The sequence below is a fragment of the Syngnathus floridae genome, chromosome 21 (assembly GCF_059516105.1).
Source record: "Syngnathus floridae isolate MCC-2025c chromosome 21, RoL_Sflo_1.0, whole genome shotgun sequence".
NCBI classification, from domain to species: Eukaryota; Metazoa; Chordata; class Actinopteri; order Syngnathiformes; family Syngnathidae; genus Syngnathus; species Syngnathus floridae.
Window position 1 is genome coordinate 302,448 of NC_142433.1, and position 19,513 is coordinate 321,960.

The 19,513-nt window shown below is 48.0% G+C and overlaps 2 protein-coding genes across 7 annotated transcripts in view; one reads left to right on the forward strand and one right to left on the reverse strand.

Annotated features, from left to right (window-relative positions):
• The window catches only part of gabbr1b (gamma-aminobutyric acid (GABA) B receptor, 1b), a 31,734-nt gene extending 15,391 nt beyond the window's left edge, over nt 1–16,343 (forward strand). For 2 of the 5 annotated variants that reach the window (XM_088364587.1, XM_088364591.1), the window contains 17 exons: nt 1,324–1,458; nt 2,557–2,727; nt 3,051–3,152; nt 4,394–4,459; nt 5,071–5,262; nt 6,387–6,632; nt 6,733–6,796; nt 7,206–7,283; nt 9,600–9,750; nt 10,853–10,985; nt 11,944–12,060; nt 12,529–12,636; nt 12,742–12,835; nt 13,107–13,234; nt 13,939–14,067; nt 14,321–14,464; nt 14,584–16,343. In XM_088364587.1, the coding sequence (XP_088220713.1) occupies nt 1,324–1,458; nt 2,557–2,727; nt 3,051–3,152; nt 4,394–4,459; nt 5,071–5,262; nt 6,387–6,632; nt 6,733–6,796; nt 7,206–7,283; nt 9,600–9,750; nt 10,853–10,985; nt 11,944–12,060; nt 12,529–12,636; nt 12,742–12,835; nt 13,107–13,234; nt 13,939–14,067; nt 14,321–14,464; nt 14,584–14,871 (2,346 nt within the window). In that variant the 3' untranslated portion in view covers nt 14,872–16,343. The remainder of the gene's footprint in view (nt 1–1,323; nt 1,459–2,556; nt 2,728–3,050; nt 3,153–4,393; nt 4,460–5,070; nt 5,263–6,386; nt 6,633–6,732; nt 6,797–7,205; nt 7,284–9,599; nt 9,751–10,852; nt 10,986–11,943; nt 12,061–12,528; nt 12,637–12,741; nt 12,836–13,106; nt 13,235–13,938; nt 14,068–14,320; nt 14,465–14,583) is intronic. The other 3 variants (XM_088364588.1, XM_088364589.1, XM_088364590.1) reach the window with 3 other exon arrangements.
• A 1,302-nt stretch (nt 16,344–17,645) lies between these two features.
• Nucleotides 17,646–19,332, reverse strand: tnfa (tumor necrosis factor a (TNF superfamily, member 2)). Of its 2 annotated transcripts, XM_088364596.1 has the most exons (5): nt 19,120–19,332; nt 18,880–19,028; nt 18,764–18,791; nt 18,618–18,686; nt 17,646–18,532 (listed from the first exon to the last, which is right to left on the reverse strand). In XM_088364596.1, exons 1-5 carry the CDS (start codon nt 19,199–19,201, stop codon nt 18,057–18,059), a joined length of 804 nt encoding a protein of 267 aa, XP_088220722.1. In that variant the 5' UTR covers nt 19,202–19,332; the 3' UTR covers nt 17,646–18,056. The 2 variants fall into 2 exon arrangements, with proteins under 2 accessions (XP_088220722.1, XP_088220723.1); XM_088364597.1 differs by having other exon boundaries at nt 18,880–19,317.
• Between the last annotated feature and the right edge of the window lie 181 nt (nt 19,333–19,513).

Here is a 19,513-nt window from a genome sequence, read left to right on the forward strand (position 1 = left end):
ATTCGCCATTAAACTGGCTTGAAAGAACCCAAAAGCCATCAAACCCCAGCCAGCGAAAGTGGGATGGATAACGCCGGCCAGCCGGCCAGCCAGCCAGCCGGCCGGCCAGCCAGCCAGCCAGCCAGCCAGCCAGCCAGCCAGCCAGCGCGCCGCTTCTTTGTGATTATCACTCAGCCAAATTGATGAGTTGAGCATGGCTTGCCGGCCTGCTTTGGATTGTTGCTCTTGTGCTATTGCTTGATGAATATAGAGGAGCTATATGGCAGGGTTCACCTGATGTCTTATCATAGAAAATGAAAGTAAATAATGATTCATTGAGGAAAGTGTCAAAGGTACAAGGCAGCTGCATATTTGCCAACGCAATATCCCAGCCCAGCCCAGCACAGCAGCTCACATCAGGTGTCCGGGGAGCGCTCTTGAATCAACCCGGAGTGATTAATATGCCGCATCTGGGTGATTAGAATTTCATTAATACATTTCCACCAATATGATTTGCGCGTGCACCGACGCCGTGTCTCGTCCTGCCTCCATCGTGACAAACGCCATATCGGGTAGTCAGTCCACTGCGGGGAAATAAAATCATCCAATTTGAGCTTGGCAGCTGAAAAGAGTTGTCATTGTGATTTGAATCAAAAACTCAATAACATGATGGATTTGTTTTCAACAAAAAAAGAACTCATCCCTTAGTGGACACATCTAATAATGATGGCCACCCCAAGATCCTTAAAAAGCAAGCATCAACACTGAAAGTAACCCATTTGTCATGCATACATGACACAATGGTATTTGTTCTCACTGAGGTACTTTAGTTTTTCCATGCAGTGTTATGAAATCATGATAATGGAGCAAATCATGATTGAAAAGCCAAGCAAGCAAGCAAGCAAGCCAAGAGAAAGCCAACCCTGTGTGTGTGTTTTGCACTCGGAGACGTGATTAATATGCCGTTAGCATTATCACTTCAATTGCTTATTGATTTTTCATTTACTACAAGTTGTAAATGGAAAGCCAGGCGTACCATTTGGATGTGACTCCAGGTAATGGAACTTGACTGCTAGGTAAATGTTTTTGGCCAGCCGGCTGGCCGGCCTCCGCCTGTCAGATGACCTTGAAACATGGCTCACCTTGCTTTCTTGCCAATGCATGTGGGCTCCCTTCACATGAGAGCTGACATGTTGCTATGTCTATTGAGCAACAGTTACTCACTCACTTCAATGTGATCCAATCCATTGGTCTATCCTGAACGTCAACGTCGACTCAAGTACCGCTTGTGCCTTGCGTCTTGACCGCGAGCCGCACTATTTGTGTGTGTGTGTGTGTCAACAGTGCGATCCCGGAGAAGCCACCAAGCTCCTTTATGACCTTCTGTACACAGAACCCATCAAGATCGTACTGATGCCCGGCTGCAGCTCAGTGTCCACGCTGGTGGCTGAGGCCGCTCGCATGTGGAACCTTATCGTGGTAAGACTCGAAAAGCAAAGTGCACATTACAAAAAAGCAATGTCGTTTTCTTTCGTTCTTTCTTTCTTTCTTTCTTTCTTTCTTTCTTTCTTTCTTTCTTTCTTTCTTTCTTTCTTTCTTTCTTTCTTCCTTCCTTCCTTCCTTCCTTCCTTCCTTCCTTCCTTCCTTCCTTCCTTCCTTCCTTCCTTCCTTCCTTCCTTGGCTGGGCTCATGCAACTTACAGCCTGCTGTAAACAAAGTCAACCACGCAATCGAAATACTCGGAAACATTACAACCCCCTAGAAACACTTTAACGACATCACTTACTGCACTTTGCTCATTACACTTACTGCTGACACAAATGTTTAAGCATGTGGAGGAGGAAAAAAAAAAAAAAAAAAAGCCTACTCCACCCGTATGTGTCTAACGATGATGTCATTGTCTTCTGCTTGCGAAAGGTCCACTCTTGCATTTTTCATGCAGTCGCTCAGTTGGCTATTTATATGAAAGCGTCGGCGGCGGCCCGTATATTGTCTACTATTGTGCACGCGGGGCTCGGAGGAGGTTGGGATCCTTTCCGTGAAAAGCTGGCTCACTTCAACTGGATATTTATTCACAGCGCCGAAACACTAGTCACACTCGTATTCCCACCTGCGGTTAGTTTAACGACATTCTTCATCCTATCTATGGGCCGGAGGGAGGGAGGGAGGGAGGGAGGGAGGACGCCGAGGGAGGACGAGGCCGCCGCCGCCGCCGCCGCCGCCGCTGTGGAAAGAATCCATAGCAAATCTACAAAGCTTCCAGAGAATGAGTAAAGTCACAGAGGGAAGCTTCAAGTGGCTGTCCAGGGGCTTCAAAGCTGCCATTTCCCATAGCAACGTGGCTGGCTGTTAACGTCGCGACGCTTTCTTCGATCCAAGAGGTGCCGATAAAGATGATGTCATTAAGAAATGCAGAGTTGTCCCCTGAGCAAAACATTTGGATGAAATTCTGCGGCTTGGGAAGATCAAATGGCCATTCAGATGCAGCATGACAAACAATTCCTCTTTTGTATTATTTTGGTGCCTGATTTCCCTTCATTGGTTGACAATCTTTTTCTTCTTCTTCTTGCCTCTCAGTTATCGTACGGGTCCAGTTCTCCAGCTCTGTCCAATCGCCAGCGCTTTCCTACTTTCTTTCGCACTCATCCGTCGGCCACCTTGCACAACCCCACTCGAGTGCAGCTCTTCCAGAAGTGGAAGTGGACCAAGATTGCCACCATTCAGCAGACCACAGAAGTTTTCACATCGGTGAGCCATCCAGCTTTGTGTTGTGTTGAAGCATGCGACCGAAAGCAGTGACGCAAGTGTATCCAACAAAGAAGGAAGAGAGAGGAGGCTTATTTATGGTGGTGTGCTTGCAAGGTGACTTTGAAAAGGACACTGGCTTGTTTTCTTTCTTTCTTTCTTTCTCATTTCCCATTTGCTCAGCGCTCCTTATTTGTCACCTCGCCTTATCTGTCTCCTAGCTAAACCGCCACGGTGAGCTCTGTAAACAAGCCGCTCATCTTCTCATTTCTTTCTTCTGTGGCTTTGTGTGGCCTCCCTTTTGTGTCCGACTCTTTCATTGCCAGACCCTGGACGATCTGGAAGAGAGGGTGAAGGAGGCCGCCATTGAAATCAGCGTTCGGCAGAGTTTCCTCACTGACCCAGCCGTGGCTGTCAAAAACCTGAAGGTGCCTCAAATTCCCAAGCACACTGACTGACGTCTTTTATGCTGCAGCTGCTTGCTGCCATTTCCAGACGGCCACAATCCATTTCCAATGAGCTTTCATTTGCTCCAATTTCAAATGTGGAGGCAACTTCCTTTACATTTGCTCTATTGGCTGAAATTGAGATCTCTGGCTAATTTGCCATTTTTCAGACTTGCCGCCACTTGTGCTGAGAATCTCTCACACACACACACAAGTGTTTTTCTATCGAGCACAGACACACGCAGCTGAGTCCAAAAATAATATGTTCCTGCACGTACAGGCTGTCTCATGCGCTCTGCTTGCATCAACGATGAGAAGCTTTAGATGAGTGAATGTGCAGCAGCCTCTATACAGCTTGTGGGTGCGTCTTTTGTGGTTAGCTTAAGCTCCCCGTTATGTGTCAGCGCCGGAAGCAAATATTGGCTGGAGCCGATACACGTGGTGACAGAAATACGTACGCTCTTCCAAATGTGGGCCAATTTTAGACAGGGATGGATGGATGGATGGATGGATGGATGAATGGATGGATGGATGGATGGATGGACGGACGGACGGACGGACGGATGCATGCATGGATGGATGGACGGATGGACGGACGGACGGACGGATGGACAGACAGACGTTTTTTTTCAGTCAGCACGACAGGATCATTTCAACACACTTTGATTCATAGGTATCAATAATGCATGTCGTTAGAGCTCATTATCATTTGAACAGTCAGTTTGGAGAATTGAATTTTGTATCCAGCAGTATTCCAATTTTGTAACCCTAATCGGAAGAAGCAAATTATCGTATGCATGTCATTTCAAACCCACCATTATATTATTAGCCTCACTCAATTTCTTATTGCAATATTAATTTGGATATTCAAATTCCTTCCTTCCTTCCTTCCTTCCTTCCTTCCTTCCTTCCTGGCCTCGCTTGCATGTGTGTACGTGCTGGCTCTCTCGCTGGCTCGCTGGCTCGCTCGCTCGTTGGCTCACACTCTCTTAAGAATGACCTTGCCACAAACGCTGGCCTCGATTTAATGTGCAGGATTAATTAGTTGTTGGAATGGAAACCATGGCAACAGCACTAATATCACCAGGGGAGAGAAAGTCGCGGTTCAGCAAATCCGTCCGTCTGTCCGTCCATCCGCACCGTGAGGCCTGTTGCGTTCTTTTCATGTGCAGCCGCGTGGGTGGCTGAGCGACTGACTCTCTTTTCTTTCTCCCTCTTTCAAGCGTCAGGATGCCCGAATCATTGTTGGCCTCTTCTATGAAACCGAAGCCAGGAAGGTCTTCTGCGAGGTCATTTTTCCTTTTGCTCTTCCTGATATTTATCGGCGGCCGGCCGTGTGCGCTTGCCGTCAAAAAGAAACGCAATGTTCCATAAGTTGATTGTGTGTTTAAAGACAGTGAGAAGGAGAGATTTCTTTGCGCATCTTAAACGATGCGCTGGTCCTCCGAGCAACTCCAGTTTTATAGGACAGTCTAGCCACTGGAAGTAGCCCAACATCAGAATAGTATGCAATCTTTGTATGTGTAAAAGCCTCATAAAATGTTCCGAAATGATATATTAAAGTACCTTATCAGTGCTTGACATTTGGGAGCAATAATTTTCAAAAAAAGGAGCACACAGCACATGAATTCTCCTCTCACGTCCAAACTCTCATTATCTCCAAACTCCTCCGAGGTCTAAGTGACCCAGCTCATATGAAATGATCTTCCGGATTATGAATGTTTCTCTTCTGAGAGCAAAGTTCCATCACGTGGCGTAGTGAGTAAATTCACACCAAAACAGCCCTTCCTAGAGGACCCCAAGGAGGGAGTCCTCCCTGCCTTGCCTTTCAGTCCCCCAAATGATCAATATTAATCTCACTCAATGACAGTTGTTGCTCATGCCTCCCTCCCATTGTCAGGTTTACAAGGAGAAGCTGTACGGGAAGAAATACGTGTGGTTCCTCATCGGCTGGTACTCCGACAACTGGTTTAAAATCAACGATCCGGCCGTCAACTGCACGGTGGAGCAAATGACAGAAGCCGTGGAAGGTCACGTGACCACTGAGATTGTCATGCTCAACCCGGAGACCGTACGAGGAGCTTCCAACCTGGTGAGACGTGAAGAGTGGTGCTTCATCTCGCAACTGAATATTGTTGGCAATATACCCAATGCCGCTAATATACAATGGTCAGACATTCAACATGCTTCAATAGTGTCTGCTTGTACTTTCTCCGATGGATTTGCGAAACAAGCCAACCATCTGGCATGTCTGGCAAGTTTCTCTTCTCCCTCAAATGAAGGCTTTTTGGGGTTTTTTGGTGGTATCGCAAGAGCTAGTGGGATCTTCACGCCTGAATCGATTGCAATTTGTAAGTCTCAGGAAATCCATCGAAGGCTTTTTGAATTTTCCGCTGACCGACCATGACTTGATTGTCAAACGCAGTCATGTAGTCATCCGGTTGCGTTGTACGACTGTACTGTGTGACCAAGTGAGACGACAACATCTAGAGAGAAAAAAAAAATCCACACCTTCCTACGAGGATGCAAAGATGGCGTACGGGTCATTACATCTCCAGCCGCATGGCGCATTTTCTTCCGGCGTAGTGTAACGACATCGTCCCAGCGGCAAATGGGCCGACCCGACCAAAAGTATGAGCGCCCCCCCCACCCCGCTTTGCGGTGCCTGCCGTTCTACAATTTGGACAGATGGAGTTCTGCCCCGCTGGTTGGTGTCTTCTGCATAGTAGAATGCTAATTGAAAGAAAGAAATGGCAACAGGCACCGACCGAGTGGGACCAAAGGCGTCTCATCTATTGTAACGTGCTTGAGCTCTGTTCCCGTGCCACAGTTGTCTAGCCTCGGTAAAAGTTGCAGGAATGCGTTTCATTCTTCCTTCTTTTTTTCTTTTTTTCTCTCAAACGTGAAACTGGAACGCCGAGAAGGATGGTATAAATGATTCAAGAGTGTCGATTTCAAAGGCTTTGAGAAGGGAGGCACTGCTCTTAGCTGGATCCGAGAGAGAGACCTTACAGCAGTCATTATTCATGACTTTTGGACCACTGACTATATCCCTTTTGGGTGAATCATCATCATCATCATCAGTGTAACGTTTCCTAAAGGCTGCGTGTGAATGAATAATCACGACTAGAAAAGATGGGAGCCTTGCGTCCTTTTGCTCTCCTTGTTCTTCGATGTATCTAGTGCACATGGACCTGTCTTGCTTTTTCTTTCTAGACCTCCCAGGAATTTCTCGAGCAGCTGATGTCAAAGCTGGGGGGCAAAAACTCCGAGGAGACGGGCGGCTTTCAAGAAGCCCCCCTGGCTTACGACGCCGTGTGGGCTCTGGCTCTGGCGCTCAACAAGACGGTGGGAGCTCTGAAGGCCAAAGGTCGGCGCCTGGAAGATTTCAATTACAACAACCGAGACGTAACGGCCGAAATCTACCGTGCCCTCAACACCAGCTCTTTCGAGGGCGTTTCGGTGAGTATGAAAATGAGAGGGCTATTATTAACCAGCCGGATGAATCTGGAGGGAAGGTGGAGACAAGTGCCAACGTTCAAATTCAGCCCGTTTCTTCCAGGGTCACGTGGTATTTGACGCCCAAGGTTCTCGGATGGCCTGGACTCTCATTGAACAGCTCCAAGGTAGACGTCAGCTTGTTGAAAATGGAATCGGTTACAATCGTGAGGTCCACGTGCTGTCAAAAGAAAGTCGTCGTCGTACGTCATGCGGACGCATTTACGGACGGACGGTGTATTGAGGTTTAGCTGCTCATGTGAGAACATTGGAAAGGCGGATTGGAAAGTATCCAAGATGTCCATCAGTTGCACATTTGTTGCAAATGATAGAAGAAGATTGGGACTGGAGCTCAAAATGTCGGCCACAATATATGAAATGAGTTTGCCTGAGCAATACGCTATTGAGTTGGACAAGTCTTTTGGTATTAAACATTGCTAGCAGGGCTCGCTCAGTCAAGCACGCTCACATTCTCTCTCTCTCTCTCTCTCTCTCTCTCTCTTTCTTTCTTTCTTTCTTTCTTTCTTTCTTTCACAGGAGGAAGCTATAAGAAGATCGGCTACTACGACAGCACCAAAGGCAATCTGTCCTGGTATGGGAACGACAAATGGATTGGTGAGAATCATTCATCTCTCCTTCTTTCTTTTCTTTTCTCTTCTCTCTCTCTCTCTCTTTATCACTGTCCCGGCCCTCCTCCTATACCTTCCAATGACGCCGCACCCTTCCGAGTTGTTAATGCTCGCCATGGAACGGCGGCAGCGATGTGAGCCACCGCAGTTAAACGTCACGCCACGCAACAAATATTCCATTCCATTTTCTAATTAGAAACGAGCACTTGAAGACAGTGGAAGCGATGCAATGAATGGAAGGTGCCGCTTGAATTGCAATCTGGGCGCTAATAGCGTGGGGCTCCCTGGGTGACCTTGACTTTCACCAATCACTATGGCAGAGGCAATGCGTGTGTCATTTCAGTTTCCCTCAACACACCAAATCTCTTGCGCCGACAAATACGGAGAAGGGATGTATGTGAAATGGACTATTCCGAAGACGGACGGACGGACGGACGGACGGAGCTGTCGCGAGTGCCGTCTCGTGCAACTGGGATTGGAAAGCACAAGGCTATGATGTCTATTTTCCATGATTCTATAAATGTACAAAAGCCTTCATCTACACGTAGCACTTTCGGTGACAGGAATTATAGCTCGTCACGGTTGATCAATTATTCATAGATGGACATCTGTTATTCAAAAAGAAAAAAAGGTCAGGCGTTGGCATCGGCTGAAATGAAATCCAAATATGTGAGCAGCAACGGATGATTCAAATCAGTCAAGCCAAGTGTGGCACCAATCACCTTCCGACTGCGCTGAGCAAAACGGGGCCCACGAAAAATGCTGCCAAACACAGGCACGAAAAACGCCGGCGACGGGCACATTTCCTCCTGCATGGAGATCAGCGTATTGCTGCCGCTGGCGCAGCCGTCCAGCGCAAATAGCATGGCCGTCCTTTTGGAACGTTTCAAAGCAATCTGGCTGCCAAAGGGTCCAAAACGTTCTTTTTGTTGCTGGCCGCTGTAGGAAATAGACGGACGGATCCTGCAGGCTGGACTTTGGCCAAGACTGCATTAAAGGCTGTGCGTGCGTGCGTGCGTGCGTGCGTGCGTGCGTGCGTGCGTGCGTGCGTGCGTGCGTGTGCGTGCCTGCGCGTGTGTGTACGTGCGTGCGTGCGTGTGCGCCATGCAACTAACAAAGCCACCATGTCAGCCAAGCAACCTTTCCCTCTGCTGAGGGAAGGGAAGGCAGGGGATGCACTGACCTCCACAAATGTTCGACTCGTGCATGTGTGTGTGTGTGCGTGTGTGTGTGCGTGTGGTCATGCATCCTCCAACGTGTCTGCCTGGGCCATCTGGACGGAAGGTCATCAGATGCTTTTGGACAGGGCAAAAGCCAGTTAGGCACTCTTTGCTGTGTGCCAGCCAGCCAGCCAGCTAGTCGCCTCTACAAAGATGTCATTCTCTCTGCTAGCCACAGGAGACGATTAGAATACAGCCCAGTTGTACGCTTAGTGCCATACAGGCAAGTATCAGGGCATCAAAATTTGATGATGACTGTTTGCGACCATCATTGCCGGCCGGCCGGCCAACATCTTTTGCAACCTTGAACTCTCTTTCCTTTCCACACACATTGGAAACAAATGCTTGGGCTGTGGGGAGAAAAAAAAAAAACTCCAAAATAATGCATTCAAAGAAAAGAACACCGCTTCCATGGAGGAGTCGTGGTTGTGTTTTGGATTGGCTCAAAGCATAACATAGCTACCTGCGTCCAATTTGTAACATCCAACTGTTTGCCCTTGTCATATCTGGGCTCCTGCTCTGTCTCACCTCAGTGTATTTGCTCACTATCTCCTCTCCGTGGCAAGCACACCACTGCTGCATGGGTGCCTTCCTCTCATATTGCCTTGGTAACCATTACGGGGCTTGTCGCCATGGTAACATGTATTCCCATCGCACCATCAAGGGCAGGGAGAGGTTTTAGTGTGAAGCTGATCATATTTTCCCACAGGACTCCCTGTTACATGGATTACATGGATGACATGTACACACACGTACGCACACACAAGTTGAATGAGACCTTTGAGCTGAAAGTCAGTCGTCTCAGCAAAAGCCAAAGTGGTTCCAGTTGTGTTGAAATGACAAAGTGCCCGCAATGTTTGGCGTAGGGATTTGTCATTTCCTTGATGGGCCCATTCCCTTCCTTCCTTCCTTCCTTCCTTCCTTCCTTCCTTCCTTCCTTCCTTCCTTCCTTCCTTCCTTCCTTCCTTCCTTCCTTCCTTCCTCCCTCCCAACCTTCCCTCCCAACCTTCCCTCCCTCCCTCCCTCCCTCCAATAGCAAAGTGTCAATGTGTGATTGTCTTGTCATTGTCTCTCCTTGCTAGGCTCCGGCCCCCCCGCAGACCAGACCATGGTCATTGAGGAGTTTCGCTACCTCTCCCAGAAGCTATTTGTGTCCATGTCTGTGTTTTCGAGTGTGGGAATCCTGCTGGGCATCATCTGCCTCACTTTCAATATCTACAACAGCAGTGTCAGGTACATGATTTGATATTCTTCTACTTGTTACTTTTTCATACTTGACATCAAAAGGATGATGGTGACAATTTGGCAGGCAGGCAGGCAGGCAGCCAGGCAGGCAGGCAGGCAGCCAGGCAGCCAGCCAGCCAGGCAGGCAGGCAGCCACGCAGGCAGCCACGCAGGCAGCCAGGCATATGTATGTCAACATTTAGCCGCTCATTGAAGTGCCTTTACGGCTCATGGCAATTTGCTCCAAATCTCTAAATATTTGATGCGCCTTATTGACGAAGGGGTTGCGCATGCATGTTTTATTTGTAGTCTGGTGCGAAAGGGTTCAAGCCCCGATTGTTTTGCTTCTGACACCGAGCCTGCTGGCTTTTTTGATCCGCTTTATTGCGCTTTCTGCTTGACGCTCACTGCACTTTGGGGTGTCGTTTTCAACTTTTCCCTGGCAGAAGAAAACTTTCGACGCTAAAGCACAGTTAATGGAACAAACGTGGTGAAACATGATGCAATTAAAGGGGCCAGATATTTCCCAGCAGGCTTTGCAAAAAAGCTATCATGAGATTCAATGTTTTGTTTACATGAAGCACGCAGAAGAATGATGATGTTAGGCGCAAATTGGATGCGCAAACGTTGTGTCGTTGCGGCCGCTCGGCGATACTAAAAGTCGGCGTTCTTCTGAAAAGTAGCAGCACCGTGCTGCAAATGAGAGGCTGGCCGTTATTCACCATGGCCTGTGCTAAAATCTACGGATTTATTTCATTGGATCCTTTTGCTCAACGCATCATCGACGGCCAGAGCAAATTTGCAAGCGAGCTACGATGTTTGCAAGCTGTACTTTCTCACGGGAATTCAAATTCAAGCCGCAAAGAAGAAGTGTGACATCACTCACTGTACGAAGAAAGAGGAGAGGCCAGAAGAAGCATGTGCTACGGATTTGAAGTCAACTCGCAGCCTCCCAGCTCCTGGAGGACGTCGTACATTTGCTTGCTATCTGGGGCTTTCGACCATCACTGCTAATCACGAAGCCACCCGTCATGGGAATGCAAGACTCAACGGGACGATGACGAACTTTGTCTGTATGGAGTTGAAGGAAATGTTTGTGGTTTGTGCGCAGGTATATTCAAAATTCCCAACCCTACCTTAACAACATGACGGCAGTGGGCTGCATGATGGCGCTGGCTGCCATCTTCCCTCTGGGCATTGATGGCCTTCATGTCCGCAGGAAGCATTTCCCTGTCGTCTGCCAGGTACGTTCTCTCAATCACGGAATTTTCTTGGGAGCAAATGCACAGTTGCCATGGAGACGGACGGTCGGTCGGACCCGGCTTTATATAGACATTTCGACGCTGGGCGGCTCTGGGTCCCATAAGTGCGGCGAGGGAGGGATTGGGAAATCCTGAGCCCCAACTATATTCAAATTCCAAACGTTATCGGCATTCTCCTACGTTATGTGATGTACGACCGACATTTGGTCAGCCCTGAGCAATTGACAATGGGCTGCGCTGCAAAGCAGAGTGTGAGGCATCCCTCCAGTCGCAATATCCATCAACATAGCATGTGAGTGAGTGAGTGAGTGAGTGAGTGAGTGAGTGAGTGAGTGAGTGAGTGAGTGAGTGAGTGAGTGAGTGAGTGAGGCAGTGAGGCAGTGAGGCAGTGAGGCAGTGAGTGAGTGAGTGAGTGAGTGAGTGAGTGAGTGAGTGAGTGAGTGAGTGAGTGAGTGAGTGAGTGAGGCAGTGAGTGAGGCAGTGAGTGAGGCAGTGAGTGAGGCAGTGAGTGAGGCAGTGAGTGAGAAAGAAAGTATTTGAAAATTCCCCTTTAACTGCAGAAAGAGCGTAAAGATGAAACAGGTCACTTTTGAATGGTTAACCCCACAAATGGATTGAGCAGCCAGGGCAGAGCTCTGCATTTCCACATTGCTGCTCATGGTTAATATTCTGCTTTGCCTTGGCACCGGCAATACAAAGCAAGCGCTAAATATACCTACCTACACAGTTAATCCTCGAGCTGACGTCTCACGAGAGAGTCCGACATCACGCACCATCATGACTCAACACGCACGTGGTGCGTTTCATCAGCGCTCTTATATGACTTCAAATTGTTTTCCTAATTGCTTGCACAAGTACATATTTGACCTCAGAGCAGGAAGATGTTGCCCTCAAGGCTGTCAAGTGCATGTGTGAAGCTTCTTTGCCTGTCTTTGCTTAGTTCCGTCTTTGGCTGCTGGGTCTGGGCTTCAGCCTCGCGTATGGAAGCATGTTCACCAAGATCTGGTGGGTCCACACGGTCTTCACCAAGAAGGATGAGAAGAAGGAGAAGAAAAAGGTAATGGGGAAAGGCAAGCTGGAGATGGGATTGACTCTACGTAGTACGTAGCCCAGCTTCCAGTTGAGCTTTATTCAATCCTCCTCCCCATCTCCGTCAAGCGCGAGCTCCCTTTGTTGCTGTATCCCCCAATCATCTTTTAGCCATCCATCCATCCATCCAGCCAGCCAGCCAGCCAGCCAGCCAGCCAGCCAGCCAGCCAGCCAGCCAGCCAGCCAGCCAGCCAGCCAGCCAGCCAGCCGGCCAGCCAGCCAGCCAGCCAGCCAGAGTAGCCTGACACCTGTTCCTCTATTCCCCACTGGATGGCTGCTCTTTGTTCCTCCTTTCTGTCCCGGCCCAGTGCTTTGAGGGCAAATTGAATTGGCCTGTGTTAGATCATGGTTTTTTTGGGAGCGGCTCTGTCTGGCGGGGCTTCCCAAATGCATCAAGATTGTTTCCAATGTGTGCCTTTTTCTGCCCCTGCTGTAGCACCTGGAGCCATGGAAGCTCTACGCAACCGTCGGCGTTCTGCTCGCCGTCGACTTTTTCTCTCTGGTCATCTGGCAGATTGTGGATCCTTTACATATCACAGTGGAGGTAGGATGAGTCCCATCGCGATCTGGCTCATAGAAATGAGGATGAGGATGAGGATGATGAGAAGGAGGATCTTTCCCTGTCTTGATGTCGTTTGCACGGAAACAGAAGTTCACCCGAGAAGCCCCGAAAGGAGACCTGGATGTTCTAATCCAACCTTTATTGGAGCATTGCAGTTCTGAGAAAATGAACACCTGGCTGGGTAGGTTGAATATTTGAACTGAAATGTATTTGACCATTTTCTGTTGCTTCTTTCATGAACACGACCAAAAATGAGAGACCAAAGAGATTCTTGTCTAGTGTGAACATAAGGGCTGCAATAACAGATTCACACTCATGAAGAGTCACAACCTTTGGCCTTTTTTTTGGATATTGGCTCGATTGTGTCCACTTTGAAAAGCAAGCGTCTCACTGTTTGTGCGCAGGCGTGGTGTCCGCTCACAAAGGCTCGCTGTCTCAATGTTTGTGCGCAGGCGTGGTGTACGCTTACAAAGGCTTGCTGCTGCTGCTCGGCATCTTCCTGGCTTACGAAACCAAGTCGGTGTCCACGGAGAAAATCAACGACCACCGAGCCGTGGGCATGGCCATCTATAATGTGGCTGTGAGTTCCGCAAGCACTTTGGATTGAAGCGCATTGCTCTGTGATGAAGTATGAATGTATGTTCGGTGTCACGCTGGTTCCTTTTCCTCTGGTGGAGGCCCGCTTCTCTTTTTGCAATGCTGTCAGCCGTCGTTTGACAGCTTGGGCTTTGCGCTTTTGGCAAACATTATTCTTGCCGCGCCCAAACATTCCATTTAATGTTCCGCCATCGGTCCAGACGCCTTGGATTTCCAAAATCAATGTCACAAAAATTGACACGCTCAATTTCCAAAGATCAAAACATGACCACTTTTGTGTGTAGAGTGAATCAAAAATGACTCGGACCGTATTTGGACTTCCTGAAACATAAAGTAGCTGACGTCTGTTTAGCGACTCGACGGGGCTTTGGATGGAATCATCGCTTTGATGGATCCGTTTGTCCTCTGAGTAATTGCATTTGGGCCCTGAAGGAGATTGCTTGGCTTGGGTGTCTCTGAAAAGAGTTTCCTTGTTGACCTGCCTGCAATCACATCAGCGGCGCAGTGTTGCAATCGAGACAACAAACACTCTTATTAGGATTTGAATTCCTTTCGCTTCTTGCGAGTTGTGCACTGCCGCTAGATTGCCTTGGATTTCAGTCATTTCTATCTAGACCGATTGAACAAAAAAAATGTATTTCCTCCAATGTCAGTGGCCACGATGAGCCTTTTGTGTCTTTGGCTCAGGTGCTGTGTTTGATCACCGCCCCCGTCACCATGATCCTGTCCTCTCAGCAGGACGCCTCGTTCGCCTTTGCCTCCCTGGCCATCGTTTTTTCCGTCTACATCACCCTGGTGGTTCTGTTTGTTCCCAAGGTAAAAGCGCACCAGCGTCACTCGTTTGAATCGATGGCCGTAGGTGTCGTCATCTGAGCCGCTACAAGCGTCGTCCGTCCGTCCATCCATCCACCCATCCGTCCGTCCGTCCGTCCATCCATCCACCCATCCATCCATCCATCCATCCATCCATCCATCCATCCATCCATCCATCCATCCATCCATCCATCCATCCATCCATCCATACCCACCCACTCATCCATCCATCCATCCATCCGGCTGGCTTTTGCAGATGCGTCGTCTGATCACGAGGGGTGAGTGGCAATCCGATGCTCAGGAGACCATGAAGACCGGTTCGTCCATGAACAACAATGACGAGGAGAAATCCAGGCAACTGGAGAGAGAAAACAAGGAGCTTCAGAAGATTATACAAGAAGTAAGACAAACACTTTTTTAACACATGACCCACAGTGTCAAGTTGAACGCATGAACACTACACCTCAAATAAATGTGCGCGTGAAAGCACTGAAGCTGCTTTTGGAATGAATTTGTCAGAAAGAAGAACGCGTATCAGAGCTGAGGAACCAGCTGTCTGAGCGACAGGCCCTTCGATCCAGGAGAAGGCCATCCACCGTCTCCAATCAAAACAACAGCGCAGCCCAAGTGGGCATGCCCGCCACCGACCCCCGATCCTTGGCCCCGCCGCCGGGCTACCCTGCGCCCGCTCCTGATCCGCACGTCGTCCCGCCGTCCTTCGGCAATTCCTCCAGCCTCTACCGGCCCGACGGCAAAACGGGCCGCAATAACTGTCACGCCAGCCGGCTGCAGATGCTCTACAAATGAGCTGAACGGAAACCACCGCTTTTCCTGATGCTCTACGAAGGTACCACGTGTTGACGGATGGACCAAATCAGGTACGACACCTTCAAAAGATTCAGACACAGGATGCGATTTTGTCATATCCGAGCGGTGAGTCATGGAAAGTGGGATTTAGAAAAGTGTTCCTTGTTGACACTTTGCTGAGCATATCCAACCCCACCCCCCGTTAAGGACGAAGCGTTTGCCGAGATTTACTCTTCAAGCAAGCCGTTCACATTTTGCTCCTACTTTTCCATCAGCAATTTTTTTTACTATAAGTCATTTCAGAGTATGTCGCAAAAAAAATGCATCAAGAAGAAGGAAAATGACTTTGGATGCCTTCCCACCACCACCAGCACCACCATCAATCACCTTCTGACAAAAAAAGTCCATTTCATGCACTGCTTTCCAACCTTGAGTTGGACTAAACACACCATTTCCTGACTAATCTGACTTCTTCATCTCTGTGACTTCTGATACTACTCCACCTGCTTGCTCCCTCATTCTTAAAAGTAAAAATGTTGTCTTAACTCAAGATGGCTGCAACATCCTTCTCATTTGGACATTTCTGCTTTTGTCCCATTCTGGATCAAGTTGATGTCCATGTTCCACACGCAAAGTGGGCACCAAACATTTTCTCTCCAGCTCAAGCAATAAATGGGAAGATCTTGTATTTTGCTGGTCCCACAGACTCTGTTGGCTTCATTTTTAAATGTGGCATTATTTGGTTTGCTGTTGTTATTTGTTGTTTTTTTTTTTCTATTGCACATGACTTTCTCCATTTATGGTAGTTTTTGGTTGAAGGAACAGAGGGGGAAAAAAGGAGCCATGCTCTACTGTTTAAAGGTTCCATAATCTGGTGTCAAAAATGTCTTTGAATGATGTGGTTTAATGGTGTAGTGTATTTGAAACACATTTCATTTCACTTGAATTGGTCTACGACCATTTTATGGAGCGACCGATTGATGCATGTCCTTAATTCATGTTCAAAAATTGGCATAGTCACTCAAAAAGGCCATTCGGTGCTGAAATGAGCGGCTGCCGTGTAATGACTCTATTTTTTGTTCTTGCATCTTGTGATACATACAGCTGCAGTCGTATTTTCAACGGTGGTAAAACCTTTCACTTTAGATACGTACTACATCGTTCTAAAAATCGACACGTTCAAAAACAAACAAGACCCAACACTTATTTGAATGTCTATTGTCGGATCCATTTGGTGTCAGGGAGTTTTGTTTTTTCTTGCTCAAAGCAACAGCTCTTCCCATTTTTACTTTCACTTCCAAACGTTTGGCATATAAAAAGAGGAACAATTGGCTAAAATCATCCTCAAACCGAAACCTAAGACATTTGACGGTGCCGATGAGTTTGCCGTTTGAAATTAAAGTGCCCATGAAATTGCAACAACCTCGTTGATTTGAAATCCTTGGTTGCAATAAAATGAAACGTTAACAGGATGCCGTTGTGAGTCAGCATTTGTTTGTTGCCCAATGTGACGCAAGGCCAAAACAGTCGTGGCGAAAGCAAACTTCATATTCATATTAGCAGTACGAATTGAACGGTTTCCTCCCGAGAGACGAGGGAGGCTTTCGCTTCTTGATCTGACTTCATCACCTTGCATTTCTTGACCTTTTATTGCTGTCAGGTTCAATCGCTATCTGCACTGTGAAGCACCGCCACTATCAATGTCAATGTAGCGTTAGCGACATGCGAGCCGACGACAATATAGGTAGGACTCATCGTTTTATTGGATCGGCCGTCCCAACAGCTCAAAGGTGCTTTGAAGAAAAATCGAGCAAACGTCTCAGTAGATGTCAGGCTGGGTTGAATTTGCGCAACGTGTTTGAGCCTCTTTGCAAATCATTCGAGGCTTGTGTTATTTGAATGACAGGCACATACATGACAGCCAGCCTGTGTGTACCTCTGTGTAGACCAGCGGGTGTATCTTTTGTATAAAAATGCTCTTTTGTCTCGAGTTTACGGCCAAACGGCACGAGCCAAGCCACTCGAGCCGCAGATGGGTATGAATTGTGCAAATGTTGCGTATTGTTCCTGCTCCGGCTCAACAACATGTACTACGTTGGTAGTTGAATTGAAATGGATTCTGTGCTTGTCTGTCTGTCTGTCTGTCTGTGTGTGTCGTTTCACTGTTGCGTGTGTAAAGCAGTGATCGTGTCACGGCGTACGAGAAAATGCACACTAACTGTAAATAATACAAATGATGTGAATAAGAATCTGAGAGTGTCATGTGGTGCCGGATTACAAATCTATTTCGATGCTGTCATACTTGATCAAGTGCTCCATTCCGGTGTCAACACACGACGCTTTTCGTTTTGACAGAGGTTGGAAAAACAACCATCTTCAATCTAATTGAGAATGTTAGAAGAGAAGGAAAGTTGAGTTGATAAAGCTTCCATCCGTGGTAGGTACGTATGCGTGCAAATATTTTCCTGCGGAGGCGGCAGGTGTCCACGCCCCCGGTGGAGGAGGGAAAGTCCCACTTTACAGTGGGACCAGCCTTCCTTCACTTGTTCCTTCCACCCTCGATGAACCGCTTCAGCTCACTCTGTGAGTTTTCACTGCCGAGTGGCAATGGATTATGATGTGCTACGATTATCGTAAATCGTAGCCCGCGCTGCGGATGAAAGGGTTGGGGTCGGCCGGCGCTACTAGAACAAGCTACTTTGGGAAAACAAACCCGTATGCGGCCTATGCATACTGTAGTATCGATCACAAGTCAAGTAGTCATTACAATGAGATGGCTTTCAGTTGAAAGCAATCATTTATTAAATCATCCGTACAACGGTGTGTAAGTTGAACAACAAAGAAATGACTTCCAGTTGAAATCATTGAAACCCACCCAAACGTAAGTAAATAGATAAATAAATAAATAAATAAATAAATAGCTGGATAAATAGATAAATAGATTGAATAAATACATAGAGTATAGTGCAGTTTGACAAATCATCTGATGGTGTTAATAGACATCGTAGTACAGCAAAAGGTACTGACACTTACTTGATTGTACACAGTACGTACGTAAGAGAATAAATCCCCAGATATGTATTTTCAGAGATACATTACTTCGACACTTGCAGTGAGCTTCGCTGGCTCTCTCTCTTCCACGGGATGGCAATTTGACCGTCAATGTGGTCCCGCCTGTCATGTTTTCACAAGGCAAAGGCGCCAAAGAAGGTCTTGCCGGCCTCTTCCTCCAGATTTGGCAGCATTTTCTCCGTCACCGTCTTCAACCTGTCTCCTCTGTTCAGGTTGAAGACGGCTCCCACGTACACGGCCGAGTACCAGCCGCCCACTTGCTCGCCGTCGCCGTCGGCTGTTTTTTGGCAGGCGGTCCGGACCGAGTGCAGGATGGTCCGGTATTCGTCGTCGCCGAACGAGCTGGACCAGCGTCGGACTCGATGCGTCAGGTGAACCATGGACGTGGCCGGCCCGGCGGCGTCGGCGGCGGCGTCGTCGTCGTCCATGCGGCAACTGACCCGAAATGACACTTGACTGTAAACAAAGTAGAGGCCGGCTTCGGGGATGATAATCTGGTTGTCCTCGAGCTGGAGACCTCCTTGGGAGTGTGATGGGTCCACCTGATTCATCCATTGCACCGAGTTGGCAAAATCAGGATTGTACTGTCCTGTAGAGGAGAGGGGGGGGGGGGGGACGACAAATATTGAAGACATTTCGAAAGTCAGCGAGAGCCACCAAAGCAGTTCACTTACCTGTTAAGTGAATGGCAGCTCTGATGGCGTCGGCCCGTTGGGAGAGTTGACGCAGAGTGTGATGAATATCTGTAAAAGATGATTTGGTTTGGCTTTATTCCGTTTTTTTAGGATCTCCATTTTGAGCAAAAGTTGTGATTTCTCACCAAAACTGCCGTCGTCTCGTCCGGGCTTCTGTTCAAAGAAAAGAAGAGTTAGAGCAGCTCAATTCACAGCAGAAGAGCCACTGAGGTCGAATTTGGTGACGATTCATTCGGCCCACCTCGGTGTGCATGTTGAAGATGAGAAAAGCGGCGGCGGCGGCGGCGGCAGCAGCAGCAAGGAATAATGTGAAAGCCCAAATGGCCATGGTAAGCTTTGCGCCATGTTTGGCAGCCTTTCTTGTCAACTTCTTTGATTCTGCATCCACGGCTGCAAAAAGAGTCACTTGACAGTCACCTTCCATTGTTCTATCACTCAGTTCTCTTTCGGAGAGTTTGTCTTCCTTCCTTGTGCGCCTTACGTTTATTGACTGTCAGATTGCACACAGCGGCTTTTAAAACAGCCGTGAGGTCCTCTGGGGGAAGTCCCATGATATCATTCATAGTGGAGTGGAGTGGAGTGAAGTGAAGTGAAGTAAAGAGAAGAGAAGAGAGAACCAAAAGGAGGAGGATCTAAACTCTAGACACTCCTACACACTCCTAAGTAGTCAAGTGATAAAATCAACGGCAAGCCACATGACACATGTACGGATCAAACGCAAGGACTTGCATGACCGAAGCAAAAGATTGTTTCCAAATGTTGACGTATATCATCCTTGAGATATCATATTTGAGTGGCTCAGCTCTATGGGAACTAGGTTACAGACCACCACAAACGCATGATTGAGTTGAACAACACACTTCCTTTCGCCCGCG